Source organism: Syzygium oleosum, unplaced genomic scaffold (genome assembly GCF_021117445.2).
Source record: "Syzygium oleosum isolate NSW1041296 unplaced genomic scaffold, Sole_v2.1 Sole_v2.05, whole genome shotgun sequence".
NCBI lineage: Eukaryota > Viridiplantae > Streptophyta > Magnoliopsida > Myrtales > Myrtaceae > Syzygium > Syzygium oleosum.
In genome coordinates, this window is record NW_026607489.1 from 10400747 (window position 1) to 10417727 (window position 16981).

Genomic DNA, 16981 nt, shown 5'->3' on the forward strand with positions numbered 1-16981 from the left:
TTCACTTTCACTTTCACTTCGATTGCAATCATTATCGACTCTCGCAGTTTCAAATCGTATGCGCAAACCCTATTCACATTCAGAACATTAACTGACTTGCCAATGGAAGCACGGTGCAATGTCTATCTATCCAATGAATATTGATGCATTTTTCCCCGTGTAAAACTCATAAAACGGGTGAATCAGATTGAAAATAGTCAAATCTAAATTAATTCATTTAACTCGTTTTGATCAATTTTCATGTAATAAAATTATATTGACTCATACCCGACTTATATCGTTAAAATTCTTTCATATTTAACTAAATCTAGGAAAGATTATACTCAAATTGAGGTAAAAGCACGAAGTGAACGAGCGCAAAATGGAGTGAAGAAGAGAAAAAGAGAGTCATTAATCTTAATTGAATCTAAGTAAGTTATTAACCTATTTATCACTCGTAGCCATATGTAAAGGAACTTGACCCGTGTCAATAATATATAATAAATAATTTTGTTATAATTAATGCGGGTGGAAACTTCTACTTTGAGAAGGAAGCATTAAAGCATGCCAAAGGATATATTATATCCCAAGTGGTCCAAATCAATTGATCATCACATTAATCACTCCAGTTCTTTTCAAAGTCTGGTGGGTTGTGTCCTGTCGAGATTCTAAAGGCCGGACAAATGGGAATTTGATAATTGAAAATGTCAATGCAAACTACAATTAGAAAAAAAATAATTCAAGGGAAACGAAGTTTGTCAAAGAGAGAGGAACGGAATATTGGGAATAGTATTCTCTTCCCATTAGGTCAATATTATTCTCGAAAATCGTATTGAAAGAAAAATATGTTAATTGAAACGAGGGAGGGGGCTGAGTCTTGATAAGTTATTTTTAATGGAAACCCTAGTAGAGCATGACATTTCTGCATTTAAATAATTTACCATAGTCGCAGTATGCCTTAAAATGTGGAATAATTTATGGGCGTGCCATATCTTTTGACCGAGAATGTGATGTCCAAAAGAGAGAGAAGAGAGAGAAACATTTCCAATAAGAAAATAAGAGCAAATTAGTAATCATGCTTTCGAAATTGCTATAATTATGCTACAAAAAGAGAATTTAAAAAAAAAAAATAGATGATTTGGGAACTGCGTAGTTGTATTTACTGAGTGGGGAAGTCCCAAGCCCTTGAAAGAAAGCTGTCCCCAAAAAGGTTTGACTAAGAGATAAGATCAATTAACAATGTGAAAATCTCTATTTGATGTTTGGTGGTGAGCTTCTTGGGATGAGCTGTGAACAACTTCTTTAAAGAGTTTGTATTGACAAAACTCACTTCCAATTCCAATATAAATTATTTAGTGTATTCATGTCATTTAGGTCACTCTCATCAAAATTTAGTGCACTGTTTTAGTACAGGAAAAGTGTAAGAAAAGTTTTAAACCTATTGTATCAGTGCTAATTTACTAATAAACTTTTTAACGGTGCCAATTTAATCATAAACATTTTAACATGGTGCCGATTCAGTCTTTTCGGTTAATTTTGGTTGGATATTGCTGACGTGGACCCTGATTGGCCTACATGGCATGGCTGGCACTGACATGGATAACTTTTAATGATATTTTAATATTTTGTTCGAATTTTTTTATTATTTATTTTTCTTTTTATTTTCATTCCCTTCCTCTAGCTAGTTGCTAGACCTTGGCAACTGGGGTGATCGGCCAAGGGCTAGAGCTGGCGAGGTGTTGACCTTGCTAGATGGTCGAGAGGGCGCCTCGCATTGGGCTAGCGAGCCTTGCCCTCGCTGGATGGCCAAAACGGCAGCCTCGCGAGCCTCGCCATCAATAGCTACGACCTGCGGCCATGGCGAGGGCTCGAGCCTCGCCTAGCCATGGCGAGGTCTACCTCCCTGGCCTTGGCCTTTGGTCTGTCGCCAGAGGTCCGGTGACTGGCTAGAGGAAGGAGGAAGGGAATGGAAAAAAAAAAGAAAGAAAAGGAAAAAAGGAAAAAGAAAAGAAAAGAAAAATAAATAAATTTGAAAAATATTTAATTTTTATTAAAAGTCATCTACGTTAGCACTGGCCATACCACGTAGGCCGATTGACATCCACGTCAGCAGAATCCGATCAAAATGAGCCGGAAGCACTTAATTGGCTTTAGATCAAAAGGTTTATCATTAAATTGGCATTATAATATGGTTTAGAACTAAATTGACATCAGTGCAACAGGTTTAGGAGTTTTTTGATACTTTTCCCATTTTAATACATATGGTGTTCCTTTGTGATCTTCACTTGGTAACATTTGATACTCGAAGGATGCAGAGGTTGTTCGTTGATCTTGGTTTACTAAATTGAATCCGAATATATTCTGCGAATCGTGTGAGTGACCCATGTAATGTAAAGAGTATGGATAAAAAGACCCAGATTGAGAAATCTCACGAGAAACTTTCCTACTTTTGTATATATTTAAATTACTTCTCTCTTTTATTTACTTAGCAAATCTCTTTTCTTTCTGTCATCGAATGAAATTTCACCCCGTTGACAAAAAACAAATATCAAACGGATTCTTTTCGGTCCATTTATTTATGCTCTGGAAAGAGAGTATGTATCAAAAGGTACTTTCAAACTTTCTCTCCAAAACTTAGGAAGTTGAGGTACACATTTTAAGCTTCAAGAACTGTGGAAATGATTAAGGTAAATTGAGATTAGACCCATTTTCTGTTCAAGTAAACAAAAAATAGAAAGAAAGAGATGCCACTTGGAGTTGCCACGTGGCAGCAAGAGAATCGAGTTGCATGTGATGGAACGGGAGCTCGATTCAGAGGATCCTCCCGCGTCCCCATAACTGCCATAACTGCAAACTCCCTCCATTTCCAAATTCTCTCTCTCTCTGTCGAACCAGAGTTGAACAAAAGAACACGTCTTGATGTCCAAGCAATGCAGATTAGATTAGATTACCTCGTGTTTGATCATCGACATATGGATACTAATCAAAGGTCGGTGTTCTAATCTTCCCCTAAAGCTCTCTTTATTTCATTAGGAATTCACCGATCATCTGTCATTGAACAATCCCTGTCGTGGTTGTTTCCTTCTCTGTTACAAAATCCTGCATGTCTGTTCAAGCTCCAGGGAAAAGGTTCAATTTGATGGGATACGGAGAACTTCGCGCAATACGAATCTCGTTTCTGGGTTTTGATCGGCATTTCGCAAGGATGTGTCGGATTGATCGCAGCATTTATTTATTTTTTGCCTGTGTCGCGCGTGATTCGCTGTTTACGTGCGTTCGCCCGTTTGGAAGAAACGTGAAATTTAAAATTGTTCTGCCTGTTGGGATGAGTCGCGATGAGAGAAGTGCATCGAGTTCTTGTTCCTTGAAAATTGTTGCTAGGCCTGGTGATCCGGGGATGTAGAATGGATCGAGCAAATACGAGAATTTGTTCCGAGATTTCGAAAGACCTGTTAAAAATTTTGGTTGAGGTGTCTCTTGGGGGATTCAATCTGATATTCCTCGTATACATTTGGAAGGAAATTAACCAACGGAAGGGCACATTTGTTAGCAGTGAATAACGTAGACACACGGCGCTCATTTTGATTCGAATCCTCGACATACAAGGTCAGACATAATAGTGTCTTGAACATTTGATAATGTTTGTTATTAGGTGGAATCTACAAATGGTTCTACACCTTTACAAGTGTATTTAGCATTTTTCACTTTTCTTCCTCAGGTGGAAGTTGGATCTCGGCTTCTCTCTGAGTTTGTAATTAAGATTTACTATTATGTGAACAATCTCAATACGATGTTTGATTGTGGTTACAAGTCGCAGTATATCGGAGGCCAAAGAGAGAAGTTTGTAAGGTATGAAATTTGAGAACTTTTTGAGTTTGCTCAATTGTTTTTGTACTCGAGTTTGCATTTCCATTGAGCAAGATCCAAGCCCAAATTATCGTAAAAATGGGGCTATATATCATTTGATAGAGTGATAAACTCGCTTTGGCTATATCTCAGGCATTGAAGTGAGAACTGGGGTAATGTTTTTTGATTTTTATCATGTTACCATTTGATTCAGAGCAATATGGTTCCTGTAGGTTGGATGACTTGGATTCTACAGTATCAATGCCATCTCATGCCGGTGGGATGAAAGGATATGGCTTCAATTTTGCTGGACTGCTCCGTACTGGTCGTGCGAGAAACAATGCGTCGAAATCATTCAGAGTAGGAGTGAAAAAGGGCTCGGAAGGACTTAGGGCGTTCGGTAAATCAATTAGATTTGGGGTCAGCCGCGCAGTGTTCCCGGAAGATCTCAAAGTATCCGAGAAGAATATATTTGATCCCCAAGACAAGTCCCTTCAGTTCTGGAACAAACTCTTTGTCATATCATGTATTCTTGCGGTGTCCGTTGATCCCTTGTTTTTCTATCTTCCTGTGTTCAATACATCGAATTGCCTCGGCATAGATAAAGGTTTAGCAGCCCTAATTACGACGGTCAGGACAGTTCTTGATGTCTTTTACCTTTTCCGAATGGGTTTCCAGTTCCGTACCGCGTACATTGCACCATCGTCGCGAGTTTTTGGACGAGGTGAACTTGTGATTGATCCTGCACAGATAGCTATGCGCTATTTAAAGCGCTATTTCATTGTGGATCTGCTATCTGTTATACCAGCACCACAGGTTTGAGAAACTTCGAATTCTCAGTTACTAGTTTTTGTACTTTATCTGATTTCTTTTGTCATAAGTTACTAACTTCTCTCACCTTTAGTTTCCCTTTGTATTTTCATTCAATCTTCACATCTCTTTTGTATTTTTGGTAGAATTTTCTTCCTAAATTTGCTGGTGTTCTTTCATGATTTTTGTATCTCCCTACTTGGTTTGTCTTATTAGTTAAAATGCATGGACATGATAAGCTTTGCGAACAAAAAAAAAAAAATTGGTGTCTTCCGTCTGAAAGATTTTGCAGCTGAAATTCATAAGTTGGAAAAGGGCATGTAAAAAATTAACCATTTGTCTCCCTCTTTTAACTTCTGTTCTTGCTTCCACTTCATTCATGATGTCTTTATATTGCAGTACAGCGAAGATATGAGTTAATCCATATCTTTCACTGCCCATGTTGATATCTTTGCTTCTAAAAGTTTATTATGATTCACTAGAAGGCAGTCTTTCCTTTCCTAAAATAGCACTTCCAATCTGTTCAGATTGTGGTGTGGAAATTTCTTCAGAGAGCAAAAGGTTCAGAAGTGCTGAATACAAAGCATGCACTGTTAAATCTAGTCTTCGTTCAATATATTCCAAGGTTCGTCCGCTTTATACCTCTCACATCGGAAGTCAAGAAGACAGCAGGTGTTTTCGCTGAAAGTGCTTGGGCTGGTGCAGCATATTATCTACTTTGGTACCTGCTAGCTAGTCATGTAAGATGGATTTCCTGCTGCGAAATTTTTACCCTCCACATCAAATCTGATGCAGATGATCAACTTGCATTCAAAATAATTCTAATGCATTCCTATATCATACTTATAGATTTGCAGTAAACTTCTGCAAAAAGTTGTCAAAATCAAAGAAAAAAAAATGACAATTTCATCTATTAAAGATCTATTTCTAATGACTTGATGATTTTATCTCTTAAAGTTTGTCTGTTTACTGGAAAACAGCATAGGCAATTTAACCAATCTATGCTGCGTTCTCATACATTTGTGATGGACTTTTGCAGATATTTGGGGCTTTATGGTACTTGCTTGCTGTGGAACGTAAGGACACATGCTGGCAGAAAGCCTGTGCTGAAACAAGACCCAAATGCATGAAAGAATTTTTGTACTGTGGCAATAAGCATCTGCCAGGATACGAAGAGTGGAGAGCAATCATGGGAGATGTTCTCGGAAGAAAATGCAACGTTGCGGATGAGAATTTGCCATTCAATTTTGGAATTTACACTCAAGCTATGTCTTCTGACATAGTCGCATCGAGGAACTTCTTCTCGAAATTCTTTTATTGTCTATGGTGGGGCCTGCAGAACTTGAGGTTTGCTTTCTGTTAAATGTTAGATATGATCTTCTAGTTCGCCTTTTGCAGTTGATAAAATTTTCCACTATAGTTTTAGGATGCTTCTGCACAGTTACAGCTTTATTCAGGATATGAACAGTGAGACTGTGACGTGACACCTTCAAATTACAGTTTGGTCTGTGATCAGGACGGAGACAACCATTTTATACACTCAACTGTTGCCTTACTGCATCATACTTATTTTTCTGCAGCATATCTTCACCAAAGCAAGAGTTTTCACTTTTGAAGCACTAAAGCTGCAGATTAGAATTTGACATCCTGATCTTATCTTTACAGTACACTCGGGCAGGGGCTCAAAACAAGCACATACACCGGCGAAGTCCTCTTCTCCATTGCGCTGGCAATTTCTGGCCTCATCCTCTTTGCACTTCTGATTGGAAATATGCAGGTATATAGGATTTTATATGATGAGTCGTTACAGTCAGTATTTGCAAATGCATTGCATGAACAACCATGGTTGTTTGAACTTTGATTGACTTGTAATTATTTTTTATATCTGGCACCTACTGTTACTGCCTTGTACAACACTGTTAGTGAAGCTACAACTAAGGTTAAACACTACGTGATGATTGTAAGAAAGCAGAAGCATTAGCTCTACCATCTGTAGAAGGGAGAAGAATAGCTTCTTGTGCTGGTAATTAAGGGTAATGAGTAGACGGTGATACACTGTAGTTCTGATGTTGGAGTTTCTATTATTACAACAGACCTACCTTCAGTCTCTGACTGTCCGTCTGGAGGAAATGAGGATAAAGAGGCGGGACTCTGAGCAATGGATGCATCATCGGTTGCTTCCACAGGAGCTCCGAGAACGAGTTAGGCGTTACGATCAATACAAGTGGTTAGAAACACGTGGAGTAGATGAAGAGAGCTTGGTCCAGAGTCTACCAAAGGACCTGAGGAGGGACATCAAGAGGCATCTTTGTCTGAATTTGGTTAGAAGGGTAAGCAAACCCTTCATGATCCGTCTTCCTCATTTTTTTTAAGAGAAATATTTTTGAGCAATTGCTAAACACGGGGTGAATGTAGGTTCCTCTATTTGCCAATATGGATGAGCGCTTACTTGATGCGATCTGCGAACGGCTAAAGCCGAGTTTGTACACCGAAAGTACATACATAGTGAGGGAGGAGGACCCGGTCAATGAGATGATGTTCATTATACGTGGACGACTGGAAAGCGTAACCACCGATGGTGGGAGGAGTGGATTTTATAACAGAGGATTACTGAAAGAAGGTGACTTTTGTGGAGAGGAACTTCTGACCTGGGCATTGGACCCTAAAGCAGGTTCCAATTTGCCTTCCTCGACTCGGACTGTGAGGGCTTTGACAGAGGTGGAGGCATTTGCGTTGGAAGCAGAAGAGTTGAAGTTTGTTGCGAGTCAGTTTAGGAGACTCCACAGTAGACAGGTTCAACACACATTCCGCTTCTATTCACAGCAATGGAGGACTTGGGCTGCCTGCTTTATACAATCTGCATGGCGGCGTTATATGAGAAGGAAAAATGCTGAGCTTCGGCGTCTCGAAGAGGAAGAGGAGGAGGAAGACTACAGTGAAGATGACAACGACGATGAGAGGGCTTTAGTTGGTCAGAGTTTGTTTGGAGGTAATTCATCGACTTTTGCTGCAACAATACTCGCATCTCGCTTTGCAGCTAATGCTCTTCGGGGCCACAGACTGAGAAGTGTGTCAAGTTCCAAGGGGGTAGCGAAATTACAGAAGCCTCCAGAACCTGATTTTACGGTTTCTGATGCGGAGTAATGTTGTGAGTATCCTAGAAGATGGAAATAGCAAAGTCAATTCGCTCATTAGGGGTGGCTTAACCATGTAAATTGATCGCTACATCCAAGTGTAAAATTTGGAGCTAGGGCAAGAGTCCGATAGTGAAACACCTTACTGCATATATGTTCACATAGAGATGCAGCTCAAGATGGGGTGTGAAAATGATTCCTGGGGGAGTATTTGATCATTGTATCAACACAACAGAAATAATATGTCAGGCTATCTCCTGATAAAGATTAAAATTAGGTTTCACTTCAGTTGTTGATTTCTCGTGAGTCCAACACTTGCATCAAATGACTAGTAAAGGGTGGCCTTTCGGCTCATTCATCTGAAATGGTAATCAGACATTTAAATTTGCATTTTGTGTTTCAGTACATACAACTTTTTGTTTCAGAACGACTTGAAAGGACCCGTCATCCAAAAGTTGTTCAGCCATAAAAAAACGATTGGGCACTGACGGGTCAAAAGAATCAAAGAAAATAAGCTAGGAAATACCCCAAAAAAAATTGAAGAGTTGCAAAAAGTAGGATCATATGACATGCAATGCCCAATCCAGTTCGAGTCTATTTACCATTTACCTTCATCATTATAATACTAGTCAAACTTTCTGTTCCTGGAGCTCAACTACGCCATGCCGACGAAACTTCCAACTCAACGTCTTCTTCCCACCAAGTAGTATTCTGCAATGCCAGATGACAAAGCTGTGGTGAACTTTAAATAAAATTTTCAATTGTCATCCAACAGTTCACATATTAATCTGCAATGCTAATTCTATGGACATACTCCCTGACTGATGGTTTGATTTAAAAGATGCAGTATCTAACATATGGAGGAGAAAAGGCTAAGGTGGAAACTTAAATATTAGATCTATCACTTTAGTCCAATTACAGCAAGATTCATTTCAGAAATAAGACGTGCTGAAACATGTCAATGCATGAAAAGAGGGCATGCAATACGACATGGTCTATAGGAGAAGTAGGTACCCAAATGAGCATATTGAAATGAAACCCAAATCTAAGAGATAATTGCATAAATAAAACATTAAATGAACAGTTCCTGCCAACTTTATCTAAAGCACATAAAATGCACTTTTCCATGGACCGAAGATGTGCTTTGCCTCCTTTCAGTGAGCAGGGTAAACTGATATTGTATCAATCAAGCAAAGCTTGGAAAGTTCATAAAAACCTTGTAGCCTCTACGAAGAAATTCTAGTGAGCTTCCTTGCTCTTCTTGCAGTCCCAAGACCCTCAGTAGTTCTTCCTTGGTCTAAAGCACAACGAAGTTATCAGTCTAAAAGCAAAGAATATGCATCAACCACCATAAAACTCAGGCTGCATGAGAAGAGCATATACTTCGCCTAGTGTAAAGCGTGTGGCACTCTCTGCCACACACGCATATGAACCATCTGCTTGCTTAAGCATCACCTGCCATGGCCCTGGAAAAGTTTGAACCTAAGTAAGATGTATGCACCAATGCAGTGGCTGAAACAGCTACTAAAATTCGTACATCCTGATTGACATTTATCTTTCCATCTAAAATTAGGGAAAACATGCAAGAGCCAGCAAGGGTATAGAGTTCTTTTGGTTCACAGCACACTCAAGAGTGTCTAAGACGAAAGAAATTGATGGTAAACTTCTTCCAAGAACCTCCTGTTTAGTTCCAAGCGGTAGCCCTTTGACTTCTTTGACATTAGAAAAATCGTTTTTTCCAGAGTTTAGGGAAGATAAATTAGTACCATAGCCTTCATTTGATCCAACCACATTCTCATTAAAAGTCATCATAATCTTCCTTCATGGTTCAAACCTAAATCTGAAGAATTTTTTGGCTTCCCATAAATCCTTCAAAAGATTGCTATAAACCATGCAAAAGAAAGCCTACTTATTGCATACCAGGATATTGGCGAAAGAGCGCTCCGCTGAAATTGATAATGTAAGGTGCTACCGCAACTGTCTTGAGTTATAAACAAAAATTTATATTCAGTCAAATATTAGAAAACAACTAAAAAAGAATATGATGCACCAGCATAAAAGGAGTACCTTCGAGTAGTCTCTAGTTCTAATAAAGAACACAGGGGTGAACTGAGAAAGAAATCGGTAATGCAAATCTTTGCTTGGAAATCCCAGAAGGCCTAAGTCAGCTCTGCAAAAGTATATATTTCCATACTTAGAGAATGTTTGGCATTTCCAGTACCAAAGTGCAATCAGGTTGACCTGTGTTTTTTTTTTTTTTGGTCGAATCAGGTAGACCTTAAAAAGTACGATTTACCGCAGGGTTTCAAGTTCCAAATTGAATAAGAGTGATGGAGTTGACTTGGCAAATTGGCCCTGCAATATCAAATCAAGAGTTGCAACTCAGAATGATACAGAAGTAACTCTTTCATCGAAACACTACTCAGGAAAGATGATACCGACTATGAATATCTTCGCTGTAATGCTACACATTCAAGCAATAGAGATTCCTAGTAAAATATACTAAACACTCCAGTTAAGGCTCCAATTATGGTTCTTAGGAAATTTAACAAGATTATTTTCAAATAGGACAAATAGACAAAAAGATTCCTCTGATTATAATAAATACAGGTAATTAATGCATCAAAGCATGGAATATATTGGCCCAAGCTAGCCAGTACAACGAATGATATAACTTCAATAGGATCTCATACCACATATTTTTCTATAACTGAAAGTTCACGAGTGCTGCAGTTCAGGAATATATATAGTGTTGGGGGTGCATCTGACTTCCAGCGACCTGCATTTGAAGGCATGAGGAGATTTTTAGCTGCAATAATTGATTCAGAAACTGTCGAAACTCTTGGAAAGCATCATTGAGGTCAAAATCCAGGTCAAACAAGAGAAAGAAAATCTTTTGAAGCGTCTTAAACAAATATTTACCCCTTATACGTAGTGGACACAGAAAAAGTAAGGGAACACAGGACTCTGAGCATTTTTGCTAGGACAGAAATGAATTATCAGGGGTTAGTGTTTGTCCTTTGCTAGCAAACGATCATAACATGCCGTAAGTTCTACCTTCATTTTCATCCTCATAGTCGAAATCCAGAGTGTTCCTCACGGACTTAAAGAATGTAGTGACAGGGCCGCTAGGTACATCATCCAAGGAAGCAACTGTTATGCCATCAATCTGACAGAGTAGATTAAACTGAGTGTGCAGAATAGTTTGCTGAATTGAACATCAAATGCTCCTGGCTCGAGAAGTATCCACCAACCATAGCTAGGTCAAAAATCCATCTGATCACCATGGTAAACAATTGTCTAATTCATGTTCATATATCCACCATTCAGCTATTTGATAACAACTTTTAGCTTCTTCATGTTAATTAATTCAATTTTCAGTTACTAATCATTAAATGAAGCTTCTTCTTCTATTTTCTTTTCATTCTTGGAGCTAATTTTTTTAGAATTGAGAAGTCCTTTCTTAAAATGAAAGATGGCCCTTAACTTATACTCAAAACTCTTTGAAATTGTTTTGGAACCAAAATACCTCAAAAGAGCAAGCGTTTGATCCAACTGGAGCTAAACTTTCTTAGAATTGAGAAGTTCTTCTTTAAGAGTGAACTATGGTCCTCAAGTTATGTTCCAAACTTTGTAAAGTTTTTTTAGAACCAAAATACACACATATGTAAGTAAATTTAATGATTTAAAGCTAAAGCCTCACAAAGTCAAGCATTTGATCCAATTGGAGCTGAAACTTTCTTAGGTAGGAATTCTTTTTTAGAATGAACTATGACCTAAGCTTTGTTAAGTTTTATCAAATTCAAACTGTACACAGCAGAAAGCAAATTAGATGATTTGGAAGCTCTAAATCTAACAAGATCAAACATTTGACCTAATTGAAGCTAAACTTTCATAGAAGTGAGAGTTCTTCCTTTATAATCAACTATAGCTCTCAACTCGTTCTCCAAAGTTTGTGGAGCTCATTTTCAACCAAAAAAACACACACTTGTAAGTATAAGATGATTTGGAAGCTCTAAACCTGACAAGATCAAGTATGTGACCACTTGGAGCTTAACTTTCTTACAATTGAAAATTCTTCCTTTAGATTGGACAATGATCCTCAACTTGTGCTTCAAACTTTATAATCTTCTTAGAGATTCAAAATACAACCAGTTATAATTAAATTAGATGATTGAAATCTCTAAACCTTACAAGATTTAGCAATTTCTATTTACTTTTTAGTCCACTCTTCATATTGTTGTTCATTTTTCATCCAATCCATGTCCTACACCACTGACCAAGCATCCATGCTCTCTACCAGCCAAAAAGAGAGCATGTTCACTTCTCAAGAAGATGAAAACAATGGCACAATAAAAATAAGCACAGGATTCGCTGCAAACTAGGACAATGCAACAAGAAGAAAATTTACTCATTTATATGTTACCATATCGAGAGCTGTCTTAAAAAGCTGAGTGGCTCTACGTTTCTCTGGCTTGTCCGGGAAAACCTGAAGTCACATGAACTCTATAAGGTTCATTTTGTAACCACTCAAAAGTGGCAATGTTGCTGCATAAGAGAGCTCATACTTACAATGCAAGCTCTGGTTTCCCTCTTCTCTTTAAGTTTCCTTACAATGGTCAATGCAAATTGAATGTTTGCTTCAATGTAGTCATCTGAAGAGCCCTTCACATATTTAGGAAGTTGGAAACAATTACGTATAGAAAGTAATGAGTAGTCTATGATTCATCAACTGCAGTGACTTAATTAAACAAAAGAGTAGAATCGCTGATTGCATATCGATATTCACATAACTTTCGGTTAGTCATCATTTAGTTTAGTGGCTTCAGTTCATAGATAATCTCACTTAATTTTCAGAAAATTAGAATCCAATAATCCATATAAAGCTAAGAGAGAAATGTCAAGTATGACTGATAGAGTAAAATGTCGCCCACAAGGTGATATTTAAAGCCTTCTTGAGTATAGAGGGGCAACGAGGTACCTTAAAAGAAGACATATCGCTTGGCAAAGGTCTGCATAAGCATCAGATGAGACAGAAAAAGCAGAACTAAGTCAGAGGCCAATGTGAAACCTGTTTTGTTTCTAGAGTATGATGTGCAAAAACTTCAGAAATGGTATAAGACCATATTATCTTTTCCCTTGGGATTCTCCAAATCTGATGAAAGCCGTGTCAACGGTGGACCAAGTATATCAAAATAACACCACGGTACAACAGACTACTAAGGCAAGCATATATCAAAGAGCGCTATGAAGTCGAGGAACAATAATCACATGAAGGATGAGCTTTTGCCAGCTTGCTAAGAGATGCTCACCCTTGTTTGTTCTTAAAATAGTCGGTCATAACTTCAACCATTTCACAAGAAGTTCATGCTTCCAACTTCATTTCTTTCTTTTTGTGTGGTTCAAGAGGATGACGAGGTGAAATCACTGGCATGATTAACTCGCACAAAGATACCCATGCAGCAAGAAATTATTACTCGAACTTTTTCTACTAGACCAAGTCAATCACGTATAGAATTTAAAAGACATGTTTTGACGCAAATATCGTACTGTCAGTGATTCAGTCCAACACATTTTAGAATGAATCTATACTGTAGTTCTTCATGAATACAATTGTAATCAACCCAAAAGTGGCACTTCTTTCCAAATCAACCAAAAGAAATAACACTGTATGACAGGCTTGAAACCGCTGAGAGAAGCACAACAGTAGCATGTAAACATGGCCAGCAACTCAATCCTATCCTAAATCAGCAAACTTGCATCAACCCCATTGCTTCAAAATCAATGGCATAATCACAATTCGCGATCAACGATAAGACCAACAGAAAAAAAGGGGGAAAAAGAAACTTACGGGAAATCAATCTCCAATCGGGTCTTGCCATCTTCGAGAGCGAAAGCGAGGGACTCCGCCGCATCGGCGACCAGAACCTCGTACGACTTGGGCTTGTAGAGGGCGACACCCCTCTTGGGGTCGGAGCTCGAAGGCGGCGGCGGCGGCGGCGGCGGCGGCGATGACGGCGCCGCAGCGGCGGCAGGAGGAGCTCGTTCTTTGCTGTTGGCGCATCGGACTCGCTTCGGAGAGAAGCGAGAGCGGGCGGAGGCACGGGAGAGCGGAGGAGGGGGGCGGCGGGGATAGAGGGCGGGGGGCGGTGGTGGGTGGTGGAGAGACGGGGGAGCGGGAGGGAGGGACGAGAGGGCCATGAGGAGGAGGGAGGGCATGGCCACACAGTCCAGGAAGCTCAGTGCGCGGAGTGAACGAGAGAGGACGCCATGGCCAAAGGCGGTGTGTGGTTGGCCCCGTGTGGCTTAGATTATAAGACAACGATAAGGATTAACGAACATGAAATGTCTTTTTAACCGAATTAACCGATTTTCACGTCAAAATAGAATGGCAACAAATCCATGCTTTCCCTTTTTTGTTTTCCTTTTGAGGTAGAAGAGAGGATTACAACAGTAGAGCTAAATGCAAAATCCTAAGGAGTCTCGGACACACCTTGCAGGCTTGCCCTGCTGTTGGCCCGGCCATCGGCACGCTTGTTAGACTCCCCGGTAGAACGCGGCGGATTTTCCGTCCTTCGAGATTCGCGACCGATGTCCTGCAGTTTCACGAGAATGTTAATCGGTTTAAGAGCCAGCGATGTTCAGATTCCCGGAGGATCCGACGATGTCGATGGCACCCGATTCCAGTTTCAAGCTTTGAGACATTGCAAGATAAGGCCGGTTCGATCCCCTCTTTTGAGGGCCACGACTTCAGCCATTATAATGGAGGCATAGCCCAGATCATGAGCAAACCCTTTACCCACCACTCTCCTTTGCTGCAACAAATTCTGCAGCTTTACAAAGGGTTTAAGAACTCAATTGGCATGATTAACTCGCAGATACCATAAAGCCACAAGGAAGATTACACTTCGCGGAGTCTCGGTCAACTTACAAACCTCCTTGGACCTAGTATTATAGTGAATTACGAAAGGATTGTTGCAGACCAATTGGCAACATACAGCCTATGCCAAACCTCAGAAGCTATGGGGCAACTGTTGCGATATGTGCTATGTGCTCCATGATTCTGGAGCCTGGTGACTTAAGACCGCATGTCCGGTCCATCCCCATTCCTCTGCTAACAAGAATGCACTCTGCAGCAATCCCGTTATGAAGACATTTCCAAACTAAGTGCTTAATATCTTAGTGTAGCTTCCAATTTCCAAATCCGTTTCCAACCTTTCTCATCCCCTGCTGATTCTTGCCTAGTATCTGCGATCTCATAAGCTGACTTTAGCGAGAAGTCCCCGGTCCTAGACTCGTTCCAGCGGTCTGTCTCCGTATCGTCTGGATGATACCATGAGGGCACCCTCTACACGGTGCTAAGGATGTGACAAATAATCACTCACTTTCTTGCTCAGCACATCCTCTGGAGTTGGCCCTTTATCACTCTGAACAGGGGCCCCATTCCCGTCCGATTTCGTTTACAGTTTGATACCACGCGAAGGCTCAAAATGATCAAGTTTACCTCCATTCAGAAGACTGGTAGTGCTCGAACTAGATATGCATTCCATGATAAGTTTCTATCCAAATGTCCGGGAACTTACAGTGAATTAGCGTATTTCCGATAAACTCCCAGTCAAGCCTATCATAAGCTTTCTCAAGGCCGGTTTTCATAGCCACATGATAATCAAAGCTACTTGACAACTTAATCACAAAAAATTTGATAAGTCACTCGAATAATGTGTCGGTAGATAACTTGCAAACTATCAAAAAAGTTGGTAATGTTATAAAAGTGTCAGTACTTATCAACAAGTTATCCGGGAATCACGGGACCGACGATTCCTTTTTACCAACAACTTTTTCGACGCTCAATCCAAAGAGATTTTTCATTAATCATAAGTTAGCATGCATTGCTATTATTTGGAGCACAACATAAACACAGCCAAGGGATTAAAACTCCCAAGGCAATTATTTTCCGTGTGTCCTCCTATAAGGCCACAGCTTATATTGGTCATTCAGCGAACGCATAACCCTCGTACCTAATCCTACAGGCCTCAAGCCGGACTTGAGCCCCGACAACATTTGGACATCGATGAACTACCGTTTGATGAGCATGGTGCATGCAATCGTCGCAGGCGGGTTGTGAGAACTTCCAGTAACAGGCTTCGTGTCCATAGACAGTCTGCTCGCTGTCCGGACGCCGGTTGTAATAGTCATAGCCTGTCCTAAACGTTTCCTGAACAAGATCTCCCAAAGCCTCAACCACTAGATATCAATACTTGGTCGACGGTACGTACGTTTGAACACTACATATACTGTACATCGCGGTCGTGTTCGTAAGACCTCTCACAGTATTGCAAATGCACAGGAGCCAAGTTAATATTAGCTATGATTCTCTGAAACGTCGTCATGCAACGAGTCTTCGATTGAAATTTTCCTCAAGACCTCTTTGTTTCTTCAAACTTGTAGTGTGGCTCAAAAGTCCTTGAGCGTTGATACACATATTTATGTCTTCATCTTTCAGATTTCTTGGCTATCCTCGTCAAATTTCATCTTGAGCTACACTTCATTCCATCTAAAGACGACTCTATGTTTACCAACCCACCCCTGAAAATCTCTCATGATCCTCAGTGCGATCGAAACCAATTTGGTCTACAATGTCTTGACTTGAGTGTCTTTTGAGATTAAGCCAAGAGAGTGCTTGTAGGTAGTCAACTTTCTTGATGAAATCAATCGATATATCTTATGTTATGTGGCGTTCATTGTATCGGCAATCAAAACTTATTTAGGACTCACTTGGAACAATTAAAAGATTTAGGACAAAATTGGCAAAAGTGTAATATATTTAGGACTTTATGGATAATTTTTCCCAATCCCCTATATCGGCTTCATGTATTCAAGATTTTACTTTTTTCAACAAAATGTGAACCCAAAACCTCAAGGAGATGAATGAATTCCCTGGTTATTTAAGGCAACATCCTTATTGGTAAATCCAGAACGACAACTAAATGATTCCTCTTTCTTCAGGCAATCTCTGGACCATTGCGAAAGTATTCCCAAGACAGACTTCGATGTATTCATGTTCACTTTTGACAGCACTCGTGAATCCCCCATTCATGTAAAGTGTTGAGAAGAACAAAACAAGAAATGAAGAACACCATCAAATTGACATTTGGTCATTATATGGCATTTAGTACCATGATGTGTCTTTGCTCAGCCATCACTTTGTGCTG

The 16981-nt window shown here is 39.8% G+C and overlaps 2 protein-coding genes across 2 annotated transcripts; one reads left to right on the plus strand and one right to left on the minus strand.

Moving 5' to 3' along the window:
* The first annotated feature begins 2925 nt into the window (after window positions 1-2925).
* On the plus strand, window positions 2926-8045 carry LOC115694613 (putative cyclic nucleotide-gated ion channel 7). The gene is made up of 8 exons (XM_030621701.2): window positions 2926-3585; window positions 3698-3828; window positions 4059-4641; window positions 5163-5375; window positions 5675-5982; window positions 6301-6412; window positions 6729-6965; window positions 7051-8045. Exons 2-8 carry the CDS (start codon window positions 3770-3772, stop codon window positions 7777-7779), a joined length of 2241 nt encoding a protein of 746 aa, XP_030477561.1. The 5' UTR covers window positions 2926-3585; window positions 3698-3769; the 3' UTR covers window positions 7780-8045.
* A 269-nt stretch (window positions 8046-8314) lies between these two features.
* Window positions 8315-14086, minus strand: LOC115694614 (protein LPA3). Its single transcript, XM_030621702.2, has 12 exons — window positions 13621-14086; window positions 12751-12781; window positions 12342-12434; window positions 12196-12258; window positions 10827-10938; window positions 10463-10548; window positions 10066-10124; window positions 9837-9939; window positions 9690-9750; window positions 9153-9235; window positions 8986-9066; window positions 8315-8480 (listed from the first exon to the last, which is right to left on the minus strand). Exons 1-12 carry the CDS (start codon window positions 13986-13988, stop codon window positions 8421-8423), a joined length of 1200 nt encoding a protein of 399 aa, XP_030477562.1. The 5' UTR covers window positions 13989-14086; the 3' UTR covers window positions 8315-8420.
* Window positions 14087-16981: the final 2895 nt, after the last annotated feature.